Raw genomic sequence first — 15102 nt, 5'->3', positions numbered from 1 at the left:
GCCCAGAGAATGATAAACACCACTGAGTATTTTGCTTTTATAACAATATTGTTATTTGACTCACCCATTTCTTGCTAGTCTAGTAATTTTTTCAATATTTATGGGACGTGAGTGGAAATCGTAAATGTGATGATCGTGTCTATTTGAATTTGAGTTTTAATGGCTCCATCTTCATACTGAAAGGCATAACTACAGGAAAATTAATCCAGTTGAAGATTGTTAGTAATTGGCTTGTTCAGTTATTGCCAATAAATGGGTTGGGTCATCTTCTATGTAAAGCATTTGAATTGCTGCTATAGGAGCAACAGCTTGGGCAAAGGAGGATTTTTATCAGATAACCTACCCTGTGTGCTACGTAGTGCTGGGTGAAACAGCTGAGACCAGTATTTTCCGTGCTGTGTGGTGTTGGCCTACCAGAGCTGGGGTGAAGTCAGATTTTCAGTGTGGTCAGACCATTGCTGAGCACACCAGAAAATTTCCCCCGGAGTTGATACCAATGACACATAAACCCAAGTCCACTTTCAATTCTATGGAATTGCCTTAAACATTTTTTGGGTTATGGAGACCATGCATAAAAAAAGGTCAGTCGTAAAAACTCCTCTGTATTTACACGTGTGAGAGAGACGTGTTGGGATGTGCTTCTGCTGGTGCACGAAAGGAAGCTTGTCAGTGAAGCTGGGGTTTGTCTTGGCAATGCAAGACCTGCAGACCCCAGCGCTCAGGACGGAGGTGCTTCCCCCTTTCTAGGCAATTCAACGTTATGTGCGCTGGCCACCATTGTTATCGTCAGCTCTTGGTAACGTCATTAGTCAAAATTTGCTAGATAGTGCCTTTGGCTTTTCTTTAAATGTTTGTACCCTTAGTTGCATCTTGTGGTAATTCTGAGCTGAATCTTGGAGAGGTGAAGCTTGGAGCAAGGCGTTGCTCTAGTGTCCCTGCTGACACTGCCTTTGAAAGCTGCTCCGTGGGACCGCCTGCCTTGGCATGCGGATGGGAGAAGTGGAGTTGTGATGTTCATGCTAACTCGGTTGTTATAGCGTTTGCCTTTTCTAACGGTTAACAGCGAGGTATTGTTATTGTCCCCTTCAGATAGATACCACCATGGTGCAGCTCTGTGACAAGCTTGATTGTTAAGACAAAGCTTGCTACAATTTAGAGTAGCAGGCTCAGAAATTGTTCATGGAGCAGAATAATCTGTTCCTGGGAATCATATGGTCTGCCTCCCTGTTCAGAGTCTGTCTCTCCCGTTGTGGTGGAGTTCATTTCTAGAGTAGTGCTTGGGACAAGTATTTTGGACTTCAGTATAGTTGCTTGTTGACCAAGCTAGACTACATGCTTCTGTTATGACTAACACAAATATTTGAAAGGTAGAATGGTGGAATGAATGGAGAAACTGCTGCTAGACAACATTGGCTGTCTGTATTGCAAGAAAATGTGTCATTAGCAGCAAAGTCCAACACTGTTGAACACAGAGCTTTTCAGTGGTTTTGATTTTTTTTTTTTTAAAAGAGAGCAAGTGGAAGATCAGCCAGTGAAGACATCAAATGGTATAGCTCTAAGAACTGAAGCAGAACATAAACATTTGTAACAAGAATACACAAGGACAATTTCTTTTCAGCCAGGTGAAAGCTTAGAAGCAGCACAATCTATGATAGCATCTTTGCTCTAAGTATTTTGTCTGTAGGTGGCACGTGCTTTTTGTGAATGAGTCTTTTAGCTAGTGATTGTGCAGCTTCAGAATCTGTCCTTAAAGACAAGTACAGGCATAAAAGTAATACAGTGTAAATCCTATTCCTTTTTGCAGAAGCAAAGGAATCTTAATGCTTAGACGTCAAATAAAGATGTTAGTCACCTCCTGCCCTTGTACATGTGCAGGACCGGGGCTGTGATTACACAGCTCCTCACCTTCCTGCAGCACTGAGCCGGCACCGGCCCGCGTGTGGGTCTCATACCTCTGCTTTGTTGCGTAGAGGGAGGATGTTCTCCCACTGCCTGGCAGGTCTGGCCCCGTTCTACCTTGTGAGCAAACTGTGGCTTCCTCAAAGGCATTTTCCCAGGTCGGGTAGTATTTGCTCTTTCATAATTGTTGGCAGTGGCTGCATAGTGGCCTTAGCTGGTTTTGAGCCTTCGTGGTGAGAACAAATCCTGAGGATTAAAGCAGGATGAAAGCTGTCTTCCTCATGGAAATCATGCAGTTTAGGTTTGCCCAGGTGTTCTGTCTGGAGAAGATGTACATATATATATATATATATATATATATATATATATATAAAAATTCTTTTTAATCTGCCATGATTCTTTTTTGGCCTTCTGTCCCATCACTCTGTTTCCTTTGTCCTCTGTTTTATGGTTTCAGGTTTTCTTCAGATGATTAAACTGGCCAGTAGCCTCAGGTTTTCTTAAAGTCTTGATGAAACTACTCTGTTTTCTTCTCCGTATGGTAACACCTTAATCCCTTTTTCAGTGATTGGACAAATGTGTAGAAGACATAGCATTTGTAAATTAGTACTGGAGATTCCAAGTCAATGTGAGCTGGTTATACTTTCTGAAGGTGGTTTACTGCGCCAGGTCACAAATGTGTTTTCCAGTGCTGAAAATCTTGTTAGAATTTGAGGAGGAAGATCAGAGGATTATGGGCTTTGTCCTTTCTTACAGTCCCTTCTGACACAAAAGCACCTGCCATGCATAGTGGCAAGCAGGAAATGTCTTCTCACATCATGCTATTTCTGTAATATAGTGACCTTAGAAGCTCAGTTTATACGAAATGATCCGTTCCCTCTGATTCCTTCCTGGGTGCAGAGGGCGATGTGTCAGGTTTATTTCTGAATGCTTTGTAGCCTTTGCTTCCAAGCAGTAGTTCTGTGAAGGCACTTGTCTATTTTTGTAGCAAGTAGGTGGATTTTTTTTTTTTTTTTTTAATAAACCAAAGCCCCCAGATCTGTTTCACTCAACACTTTGCCTTGCATGCCACGTTGGGTCAGAAGCAGACCCATCTCCCACGAGTAATGGGAACGCTGCACCTTTTGCAGTTCTCATTAGCTTTGCTTGTTTCTGTACTGGCTGGCAAGCTTAGCGAGGTGTTTCGCTGCAGGGACTTTCTGAGGGGTTATTTAACTTCACGTTTGCTCCGTGAAGTAAATAGTTTCAATGTCAGTGTCCGGGTAGTTTTTACCAGTGTTTTGGGAGGAAACTGTCCCTATAATACTGTTGCTGCTTATTAAAGCATTTGCAGCAGCTGGTAGCTCTGAAGGCAGCAAGCACGGTGAGTGAAACAGAAAATCCAGTGGTATCTGTGTCCCATCAGCTCTGGGATCGGAGACAGTTGTCCTCTGTCTTCCCTTACTGCCAAGAGGATGAGAACTCCACACAACTACAGTAAATATTTTCAGGTGTGGGTGGTGATTAAGCTCCTTTTACTGTTGAAACCTGGTGTTGAACATGGTATTCTGTAGGGGAGTATCAAATGGAAGAATGCCAAAGGTTTTTTTCAGTCCTGTATTTCTCTCTGTGCTGCAGACAGCTGGCTCATCCATCTCCTTACTCTCCTTCAGCCGTGTCCATGGTGTGCCCGCCAAATGAGAGCGTTCCCACTCAAAGCTGGAGTCTCTAGAGAAAATGCAGCCCTGCCTCGCCTCTGTGGGCTTCAGCTGGAAAGGGATGGTCGAGTCAGGGGGATCGGTAGCTACTTCATGTCTTTCTGAAACAATAATGAAGCAAACTTCGCCTCTTCTAAAGCAAGGTCACAGAGACCATACACTCAAAGGAGGTATAAATAAATTAGTATGTGATTAATTTCTTCCTATTTGTGATGTACAGCATAAGAGTATGAAAAATACATAGCCAGGGATTTAACCCTGTTCCTTTAGAATCTGTGCAAAGAACTCTTATTCTAATAAAAAATTATTTTAAATACAGTTAAAAATCAAGTTAAGCTTCCTGCAGCAAGAAGACCATGTTGTTCCTACAGATTAACCAGGGGGAAGTTTTATAATGATTCTGAAAAGGTTTGAGGAGAAGTTTGCCAGGTTGCAGGTTAAAGTATCCACCCTCCGCTGCGTCAGGGGTGTAAAACCCTGTTGACCTTTGGGAACTGCAGATAGAATGGAGTTCTGCCTGAAACAACTGAACATCTTCCTGTAGGAGCCTTGGTTTGACTTCTTTTTCTTTTTTCGGTTCCATAATCAATTCTTCTTGCTTGTAGCCAAACCTGATCATTAATATTTCATCTGGTGTGCAATGCGATTGTTTCTGGAATGTATTTTTTTTCTGCTAAGCTGCATATAATGGGGGGAAGTTATTTGCAGGTCTTGTTTGTGGGCGAAACGCATTTACGAGGATGAAACCTAAAAGAATATTAGCAGGAGTTGAAGCTGACCACAAAAGCAAATGTTGATGACATAAGCAAGCAAAACAGCGCTTTCTGAGGCCTGCTGGGAATACCGGCCTTCTGCACAAACATGCTCTTAGCCTGACTTCAGCCTTATCCAGTAATCCGTGTTGTTCCTGCTGAATGTCATCCTCCGTTGGCAGAAATCACGATTTTGCTTTTGTTCTTTATTTCAACTGCCGAAAGAATTGGACTTTCTGAAAATACCCACCCACTAATGAGCCGAGTGGAATCCCTCATGCAGAATGCTAGCTGGAAATAAAAGATGAGTCAGTCAGGAGAGTGAGGATGCACAGCATTTGGTACCAAGAACCGATGATTCACCAACATCTCAAAGCATTTTTCCTTTGGTTAGGGTTTGTTCTAGCTAGGTCTCGTGAGACTTTCAAAATAAATTAGACCCTCTGTGAAACTTGGAAGGGAAAAGAGTTTACTCTGAAACTGTCAATGAGAGGGTGGTGGGGAATGAAATTATGGAACAACGAGATGTAATGAGGTAGTTACACAAGTCGGAGGAAATGCCTAACGTGCTCTTGCAGCCTGTGTGCTCTTGGTGGACCTCTCTGGAGGAGAACACACTGGCAGCGATGTACAAAGAGGGAAAACCCTAGCCAAGGGTCTGGTTTTAGCAAAGTTTATCTTGACAGAGAAGTAGTTGCCCTTAATTGTAGAATGGTGGTAATTGCTCCCAAAACTCTCAGTGGAGAATTTTTTTGAGATCTTTTCAGAGCTGAAAATGAGTGAGGATTGATAATAAATGTGATGGCCATGCGGGGGAAAGTACGGTCATGGCTGATGTTCGGGGGGGATCTCTCTTTGCTGGGAAGAATCACAGATTCTTCCTTTCAAACCACTTGGCACTACAGAGGAGAGCGTTTTGTCGGGCAGGAGGGGTGGTGGGCGCTACGTCCGTCAGTGCTGCGTGGGGAAGAGCCACAGAATGAGTAGACTGAGAATCCAGAATCAAACTGGACATTTTTAAAGGTTTTCTAGAAATAAGCTTTTCTTTCTGAACAGTGTGCAGACATGCTGCTGGGCAGACAAGGGCTGGGGATGTTACTGCTCGCTAGCCGTGGTTGTAATTTTTATAGATTAATCCTTGCTTGGTTACTTTTTATATGTGACACGTAAACATTGTTATGAAGACTCTATAGGACTGACAGCAGCGGAAGCAGACTATTACATATAATCTTTTTTCACAAGTCATTCCCTCCAGACCGGTCTTTGTGTCACAAACTCAAGGAGATTTGGAGGATGACTCCCTCTGCCCCACGGCTGTCACAGCGTGTTCCATCTCGGTTCCGGACAGTTGCATTTTGCTGTTGAATCCTATTTTAACATAAATTAATGTGTTTTCTTGAATGGTTGTCTCAATCAATTGATTGTCCTGCTACATCAAGAACATAGTCTTAGATTTATGTTGTGCATTAACGTGGACATGCCAGCGTATGTAACATTAAATTTTTGGTTCAGTATCAATGTTATTGCCTGTGTGGGGACAGCTTGAATTACTGAAGCTGCTTGCTTGTAGTGCTTTATAATTTGTTACCCATTTAACTATCTTACCTTGTAACATGGGTTAGAATATTTAAATTATTAAATTAATGGGTGTTATAAGGTGTAAAGTTTTTACCCTAGTACCAGGATGCTAGCACAATCAAAAGGATAGTTGAAAATACTTCTGTTCCTTAGCGCATGTCTAGATCTCCGTGAAGCTCTACCAAGTGATGGTAGTTATGCAATTGTTCTGGCAATAGCAATTAGAGATTTACAAGTGCTTGTAAATGCTGCTATTTATAGGATGGGCACTTTATTTAACGAAACGCTAATCTTTCTCTGCAGTAGGAGAAAATGTCAGAGTGGAGTATTTCATCCTTGGGATAGGACTGGACTGTAACATCCAAAAGAACAGTACTTTGTCTTTTTTTTTTTTTTTTAAAAAAAACCAACACCATAGAGGCTCCAAATAGGTTTGCACCCAGGCAATGGAGCAAGAATGTTTTAAATTTTGCATTGCTTTTGGAATAGTATTAAAGATCTGTGGGGCTTTCAGGTCATAAGATATCTGTCTTGTTAGATTTGGAATATGTATTTTTAGTTCTCAGCCTGTTAATTTTGATTGTGGAGAAGCAGAATAAGCACCTTGTTCTACTGAACTTCTCACTGTGAATCTGAGAAAAGATAATTTAAATGCATTTTATTACCTATTCTTACTTTGTGAATAAATTTATCCAGGGATATTTTTAAAAATTAGAGCCAGTATGACAGTATTTTTCTTAATCTTTCTCTTGAAGACACCCTGTGTGTCCTCTTAAATACAACTGATGGATCCCATTTCAGTGAATGACGGTACTAATAATGTGAATCAGGCTTAAATCCAAGAATAGAAAACGCCTTTTTTTTTTACTGAGTTAAGTTGTGTGATCCACTTAGTTATAAAAAGTTTCAGGAAAGATTTTTTTTCTTCTTTGTGTTATTTTGATTGTGCTAGAGTAAGTCTTATGGTCTTGTCAGTATTTACACACATGGTTAAGTTGGTTTTTTTTCTTTGTACGTGCACAGTAAGTGATTGGATTAAATAAGACTTAGCAGAGCAGATCCCATCAGCAACTCTCCAAGCGTTGTAGGAAGCAGCAGGAGGATGACTGCTGAGGCTAACTGATGTGGAGAGCTGCAGGCTGATGCCAGTATATGGTCAGTGAGGAGAGGAAGGAAAAAAAAAAAAAGAAAAAGCCTTTTTTTTTTTTTTTTTTTTTTTTTTTAAAAAAGACTGAAACATTTAAGACAGTAGGGAAGGCTTTTGTAGAAGGAATGAAATACATCTGTGCAGCCTATATGGTCATTGCATTTGTTTTCAGTGGCTCCTGTGGCTTGTTATACCGGCAACAACCTGTGGGACAGATGAATATAAATATATATATATAGTCATTGCCAAAGCTGTGTTTTCAGAGGCTGCCAGTATACGTAATTATACAAATCTCTTTCTGTATTTACACACTAAGGGAGTAATTTTATCATGCTGGTAGCAGATTTGCTGGTAAAGTTGTGTCTAAAGAAGGAAAACCTTGTGTGTGTTTGGTAGCTCTCTGCTGGAGCGTTGTTAGTTTAAACAGACAGGGATATTCGCTGTTGGAGCCATGCTTTCTGGTCGTCTTCAGTTTTATAAACTGGATTTTTGGGTTTGTTTTTTGTTTTTTTAATAGCAGAGATATTTTTCTCTGTGGAATTTTTATGCTTTCCATCCTTACAAAAGACAGATGGACTTGTTTATCTGCTGTGAGGTTCAGGGACAGATTATAGATTATTTTGCTTTGTGTCATCTAAAACATTCTTAATTTATAAGCAAGGAAGTTGGCAGTAATCACATGATTCATGGTGGAAAAATTATCTGCAGGCTGCTGCTCCTGTTGTCCTAATAGGCTTAAAGGAATTACCACTGATGTAAATACTAGTTCCGTGTGCCGCTGGTGGGCAAGGCAGGGCAATACATGCTAAATATAAAGGGTGTGTTTTGGGTAAAGCCCTTCCCCTATGATTTTTGCAAAAATAACACTGGAGTGAATAATCCATTTTGATTTCTAATGAGCAATGTTAATAATCTTTGTAAAGATAGATTGTTTAATTAAAAATCCAAAAGCTACCTCAAGATATTAAGAATTTAAGACTCCCTTTGAGCCTGGAGCAATGTTTGCATGCGCATCTCTGTAACACCCTGTAGCCGTTCAGCCTGGCCCGGGAAAAATCACGGGTGCAGTTGCTGTGAAGCTGAGGAAGAAGAGCCGCGGGGAAGAGCGAGACCTTCACGTGCCATTCTTTCATTAAAAGCAGGAAGAACTTCAGAAGAGATTTCAGGGCCTTTTGTGCACACAGAGTGCACCCAGAACAACCGAGGGCAGCGTGACGGATGCTTAGGGAGCACAAAGAGAAATAGCGCCCGGAAAAGGCGAGAGCGTGGTTTGGGCGCTTGGCCGAGGGCGACGGGGACAAGTAGAGGGCAGCGGGGACATGGGCAGCACGGGCAAGTTGGCCAACTGTCCCTGAGCAGAGGCAGGTCAGGGGAAGGGAACAACTTCCCGTAGGTGACGATGAGGGGTTTACAGTTGTAATAGTACCATTACAGTAGTAACGCTAAATATTAGTAGCATCTAAAATTCTCATGCAATTAGTTTACAGTTGATTTTTTTTTTTAAATTGCCCAAACCTTTGTACATTGCCAACTTGACTAGATCGTATTTTATTAGAGAAGCACGTTTATCAAAACCAGGGCATGTATTTCAAAACCAAGACACAATGTCTAGTGTATGTTATATGTGACATTGATAACATGATTCCTCTTTATCAAATGTACAGGTTTTTGAAGTTCCAGAAGCTTTGTAATTTCTAAAATAGGGTGATATTTTTTTTTTCCCCAAAATATTTTGTTCTTCTTTTTTGAATACTTGTCTGCTTGAGGCCACATAGGGTATGTGAGCAATAAGAACTTAAACCTGAAAACTGACTTTGCTAGATCACGTAGAGAAAAAAAAAATGGGATCCTGCAAAGCTGGAGGGTAGTGTAATAAAACCAAGGAACAAATATCATCAGAATGGGTAAACTGTGGTTTAGGAATGTTGGCTGAAGAAATGAGTTGTACGCTGTTAGCAAGGATTATATCCCGTATTGTATACTTGCTGCCTTGCGTTCCGTTGAGGATCAAGTTTTATTCCATTTAAGAGGCTCTGTGCCCCCTTCTTCTTTTCCAAAGAAAAAGAACTACAGAATGAGAGGAGCAAACATATTCTCAAGTACTGCAAGACAGATGCTGCTTTTACAGCTTTATTTTTTGCTTTGGGATATTTCCTGTTAGCATTGCCCTCATTTCTGCAAGTGTTACTATTTTACTTTTACAGTATAACTGCTCCTCACAAAACCTTTGCATCCTTGGAATGTGAGAGCATTTTAATCGGATTTTGATGGGGTTTCTTAGAATAAGGAGTGGGAGAGGGAGGAAGATTTCATTAAGATCTGTGAGATTGTGGAAGGGACAGATTGATTCTGATAAGCTGATTGGGTTAGCGACTATTTTGGAAAGGAGAGGTCACGGACTCGGAGGGGACTAGCATCGCGTGTAAGCAGTTGAGGCAGAATTTCAAGTGGATTGAAAGATGAAAGGGAACGGGCCAGGTGAGCAGAGTTCATTAGCCTGCCTGAGAGAGGAAGGCATAAACGCAGGGGACAAAAATAAATCTCTGCAGTTTACCGTGCCAGTGTGTTGTTTCTCTGTTCCAGGGAAGCTGAAATAACCATTTTTCCCGACTGCAGACTTGGGATGCCAATATTCTGTTGTGTTTTTTTAATATTCACGTGCAGGGAGCTCCATATTCCTCAGAATCTACAAATAGGCCTATTGGTAGGGTAAATACGCACCAAAATGGATCAGGCGAGAGGAGTCCAGAGACTTCCTCTTCAAAGACTGCCCAAAAGTAGACAAGAGGGTGGCAACACAATATTGAACCCCCGAGTGAAAGAGTGTGAAATATAGTATGCATTTCCTAAAAAATGAAAGTATGACAGCTTTTAAAGGAAAAAAAATAATGCATCTAACCTTGCATAGCCTCCTGCATCTACTACAAAGTTTAAATACACTTTTTATTAAGAAAAATTCAGGTTACTTCTTGTTGCTGAAATTCTAATTATTGCTGGTTTTCCCTCATCTCTGCAGTAAGAATGTAATTAAAGCCAAAGCTAATCTCCTGCCTTTGTTGTTGAGATACTGGAAAAACTGCTTTGTCATGGTAAAAGTCATATTTTGATTGAAAATCAGCCCTTTGAAGGTCAGCTTCTCAGGTAGCACTTCACATACTGTTGTCACAGAAAGGAGATTTACAATAGAAAGTAAATTACAGTAATTGAGATTACAGTAATACAGAGCTCCATGTTTAACCAGTGATTGACAACACTTGAATTTGCAAACAGCACTCATTGAAATGTGGTTTTAACTATATTCAAATTCAGTCTGTCTATTGTGCAGACCAAGTTATTTACCTTTCACCTTTCAGTTACACCTTTAGGCTTCAGGTGATAATTTCTTGTTGATTCTTTAATAACTGTCTGAAAAAGAAACATTCTTTTGCTTTATACAGTTAATTATACTTCAAAATTGGAGCCAGCTTTTTTTTTTTTTTCCTTAAAATGCTTAGGATTTTTGTCTCATGTGGTATTACCTGTGTAGATCTGGGCATGTGCCATACTCGAATCTGAACGCTCTTTGTTTGTTTGCAGGAGAGGTCTGATGAGCGCCTGTTCTTAATGCGATCTTGGCGACCAAGATCTTGTTTTCACTATGACAAGTGAATTGGGTTGTATGCACTGGTTGCAGCAGAAAATGCAAATTATGGTAAGTGGTAGCAAAGCTTTTGGAGATTTGTGGAATATGCTTTTATTGCCATCGTTTAATTGTAGGCCTTAGCTAATAGATAACAAATAACACTGTCAGTCACACCAATCTCGGTACTTTTGTTAGTTTGAAAGCACATACTCAACGCATCTGGCCAGCTATTTATATTGTAAAAAGGAGTTGATGTTTGTATGTCAACATTGAGATGTCTGCTTTAAAAAAGAAATTAATTTCTTTATTTTTAAGTATCTCAACCCTTGAAACTTACTGAACTAATGGGAACTCAGTGCTGTGCAGATGCTCTTGTAGGTTTTTGATATATTCTTTGGTTGTTAGGCCTAATCAATGAATAATGGTGTTTCTTGGAGGTTTTTTTAGAGGAGGAAGAACAGTATGTCTTTCATTACGGGATACACTCTGTAAACAGCATATCTGAAAGGCACCTTAATCTGAGTGTAGCTACCTTATGAATTTAAATTAGAATGATGCTATTTGATGTTCATGCTGACTCTACATCAATACTTGCATTTTCTCTCTTTTTTTTTTTTTTTCCCAGATTCTTTTTCATTGTTGGATTTTTTCAGTTCTGTTGAATGTGTAATTACAACTATGGCAACAAGAGTAGAAATAAATTCTACTTTGGCGTCTTTGACGACAGTACCTGACTTAAATGAAATCAGAAATGAGGATAAATCACAGCGTGTGTATGTAAGTGTGCTCTCAGATGCAAGTAACAAGACGAAGGAGGCTTCAGCATCACTAACTCCTGAAGAGAAGAACAAGTTTGGGAGTACTTTGAGATCTGCAACAATGCCATCACTAGGATCGAGGCCGAGACTTTTCCCAAAGCCTTTTTCTAAAGAGAAATCTTCAGATAATTTTGCAAACGTAAAGCCACCTATTCCAGCTTTCAGATCAAGTAGTCTTATTAGAAAGGCCACTGAAGAAACATCATCTATTAAGGGATTAAGTGGAAATGTTCCTCCGTTAGTAGATCAGAAAGTAATTGAAAATGAAAATAAGGCTGGCAGTGAAGTAGTCACAAACATGACTTTCTTCACTGGTCCCAGTGCGAATACTGTCATTCTTTTTGAGACAGCGGGCACAGAGCAATCAAAGGTAAGCCTGGCCCAAGAAAAAAGGGCTGCTGATGACCACCGAGTGTTTAGTACTGTGCAAACCAAAGAGCTTCAATGCAGTGCGAAGCTGGAGAAACCATCTCAGCCATCTGAGACATCCAGGAATCCTGAAGGGTTTCTTCATCGGCAGATAGCGCTTTCCTCCAGTCTTAGACCGGTGTCTTGGAACTCCCTCAAAACTGGTGAAAAAAAAGATGCTTGTGAAGTTCGTCCAGGGGAGAAAACCAATGATGATGCAAATAATATCAACAGTAAAGTTGACTTCTCTGTTGATGTGCAGCAAAGGCCAAAACATAGACCAGTATCTGCTATTTTTCTGGAATCATTACGAGATCAAAAGCATCGCACCGTGGAAGCTTCTGAGGAGAAATCTCCTACAGAGAAGTCCTGGGTTAGAAAACCAAGGCCTTTGTCCATGGACCTGACAGCTAAGTTTGAACATAAAGATCTTTCTTCTTGCAAGAAGACTTGTTCATCTCACGAAAGCAAGGAGAATGTATCGATAATTTCTTTTACTGACGTGGGCTGTCACGATCAGTCTGAAATGGGGCCAAAATCTGAAGAAACTGAATTTAATAATGGCAGTTCTTCTAAAACAAATTTGAAGTGTAGTGGTCAGGACACTGACATCCTAAATAATGGAAAATACATATGGGAAACGAAGCTTAAATCTAAAAGTGAACAAATTGAGACAAAACCAGAAATAATGACTAACTTGCACGGTTCTGAAAGAAGCCATGAAACCAGTAGTGAAAGCAGAACAAATAAAGGGGGGAAGAGACCAGATCAAAAGGAAACATATACATTTCTAGGCTGTGAAAGCCCTGCAGTTTCCTCAGAAAAAGAGAGCAGTATCATAAGAGGTAGCGTTAAAAAACACATTAGTTTGTTTACTTCAGAAAATCCCAGTACGTCAGTGGATACAGAGCTTCTCCAGTCAGCTGCTGAGAGGGAAAACAGATGTGTGAACATCCAACAGAGAATCAGAGAACTGACAACGGACAATGCTGATGCTAAGCCAGGAAATGTACGCAGGTCACTTCAATCACGACCGTTTTCTGCGGACTTTACAAAGATGTAGGTTGCACAGAAATTCTATTTAATCCTCTTAACTTTTCATTTAGTAAAACTTGCTCTCTCAGTACAGTAAAATAACTGGTTCTGCTCAATGAAATTATTTTTATACTATTATTCTTGAGCCTCTTTCCCACCGTTTCCTACAAAAAAAAATAAAAAATTAATGCACCCTGACAACAGCTGCAAAAACCCCAAAATGCTGTCAGTGTTGTGGCCTTTGCATGTTACTGTAACTGTATATCTAAAATTTCATGTATTTTGAAATCTTGGGGTGAGCATTGTAGGCTGCAAGCTTACATAGTTGTGAGAAAGCAAAAGAATGGTTATGATGTTTTTGACAGCGGTACAGACTATCAGGTTTTCAGCCAGACAGGAATCTTACCTTGCTGTCATGCTGAAGCCTAAAGGTCTATGTTGTCTGTCCTGCTGAAGCTGTGGCAATGAGCAGCGTTGTTAGAGTAATATGAGATCTGCTAATTTTTCCATACCAAACCAAAGGAAAAAAATCTTTTCTAGTAAAAAGAGATTTAGCCTAAGACAAAATGTATACTCTCAGTACGAAGTTGGGTAATTGATTATTCCAAATCATAAAGATGTGTGTGTGACATGAATGAAGTAGCACGGCAGCGTGCACAAAGTGCTGTCTGAGAGCCTGGTCCTGGTCTGGGTCATTCCTGTTCCGCCGGTGACGACAGAGGGGTAAGGAAAGAAGAGCCGCGGGGCTTGGTCGTGTAAGGGATGTGTGCTTCGCGTAACCAACGCAGCAGGTGTTTGGCTAACAGGGCCTGCTCTACGAACAGGGGAATAGTACCATTTTTCAGCAAACCTCGGTCTTTTAACTCTGTGATCAAAATAAAGAAAAGAAATGATACTGAGCCATGAGAGTATTAGTATCTCTTTTGCTATACCTCATTATGTATCTCTAAAGTCTTACACTATACAGTAAGCTGCCTAACTAACTACTTTTTGGGAAACAACAGTCCTTTGCTCTAGATACAATTAAACCACCAAATACAGTTAGTTACCATGAAATAGTGATGTTTCTCCTTTAAGAAACACAATTTATTGGATAACTTCTACCACGCTGCTTTGGTAGGAAGCGTACCTCCTCACTAACTGGACTAAAAGAAGTAACAGAACTCTTTTGTCTTAGGTTTTCAAGTCCGACAACAACCAGTGAAGCAAAGCCTGAGAAACCTGCTGAAACTAGAAATGACTCTATCAATGGCATGCAAGAAAATCAAAAAGTAAGAGAATGGCATCAGCTGGTGTGGTCTGCAGTTAGGTTTGCATTTAGAAGGCACAGAGCACTGTCCGTGTCCCGTGCCTGTATCAGTCAGTGGCTTTGAAATGGGTATGGAGAGTATTAAGAGTGACATAATCCTAAGAGGTTTACTTGTGTAAGTCTATCTTTAGGACACGCTGGTAAGGTATGGGAGTATCATGTCTGTTTAGTTTTTACAAGTTAAATATGCATGCTGTTAAAGGCATGCAGTGGTATAGAGGGAGATGTATTTTGTTTACTATTTTAAAGGGGCTTTCAACGCATGAAAACCCGTAGTGAATCAACCGTGGCTGCAGTGGTTTTGTGCAGTGATTATCCTTTATTTTCTCTAAGCATAGCATTAGTGCAGTGCTTTTCTACATCCAAGTCACAGCTCCTTATTAAATACATGCCGTATACTTCTCCTAAATAATGTTTAACTGAGAAGTTTTGACAATAAAATATTATAGAGAAAGTTCTGATTTGCTGTAAAAGCTGCTAGGCTGTCTTTTGTTTCTAAGCAACACTTCGGTTGCAAAACATCATTTCTCTGCTGCCACTTCTTAGTATTGGAGATTTAATGCTGTTTTAAGGGTAGTTCTTGTGAATTCTCATGACTGTGCTTTTTTCCTGTCTAGATTTAAGACAGACATATACGATAAGGAAACTAGCAGCTAGATACAAAGTTTCTGTAGGTTAATTTCATTTTAAATAAGATCAATTTGCTTTAAAAAGAAAATCTTCCATTAATGGAAGTGCTGTTTTCAGAATCTGACAATAACGTAGGATTAAAAAAATTATTTTGCTCTGCCTAGAAGAATATAGATCAGATTTAAAAATCTTTATTTATAAATGTCA

The 15102-nt window shown here is 40.1% G+C and overlaps 1 protein-coding gene across 1 annotated transcript in view; it reads left to right on the top strand.

The window, feature by feature from the left end:
- KIAA1671 (KIAA1671 ortholog) overlaps nt 1-15102 on the top strand; it is an 86533-nt gene that overhangs the window by 12383 nt on the left and 59048 nt on the right. The window contains exons 2-4 of the mRNA XM_075770040.1: nt 10650-10764; nt 11321-12980; nt 14134-14227. Coding sequence (XP_075626155.1) covers nt 11374-12980; nt 14134-14227 — 1701 coding nt within the window. The 5' untranslated portion in view covers nt 10650-10764; nt 11321-11373. The remainder of the gene's footprint in view (nt 1-10649; nt 10765-11320; nt 12981-14133; nt 14228-15102) is intronic.

Source organism: Balearica regulorum, chromosome 17 (assembly GCF_011004875.1).
Source record: "Balearica regulorum gibbericeps isolate bBalReg1 chromosome 17, bBalReg1.pri, whole genome shotgun sequence".
Classification (NCBI taxonomy): Eukaryota; Metazoa; Chordata; class Aves; order Gruiformes; family Gruidae; genus Balearica; species Balearica regulorum.
Note: the sequence above shows the minus strand (reverse complement) of the source record. Positions and strands in the feature narration are given on the sequence as shown.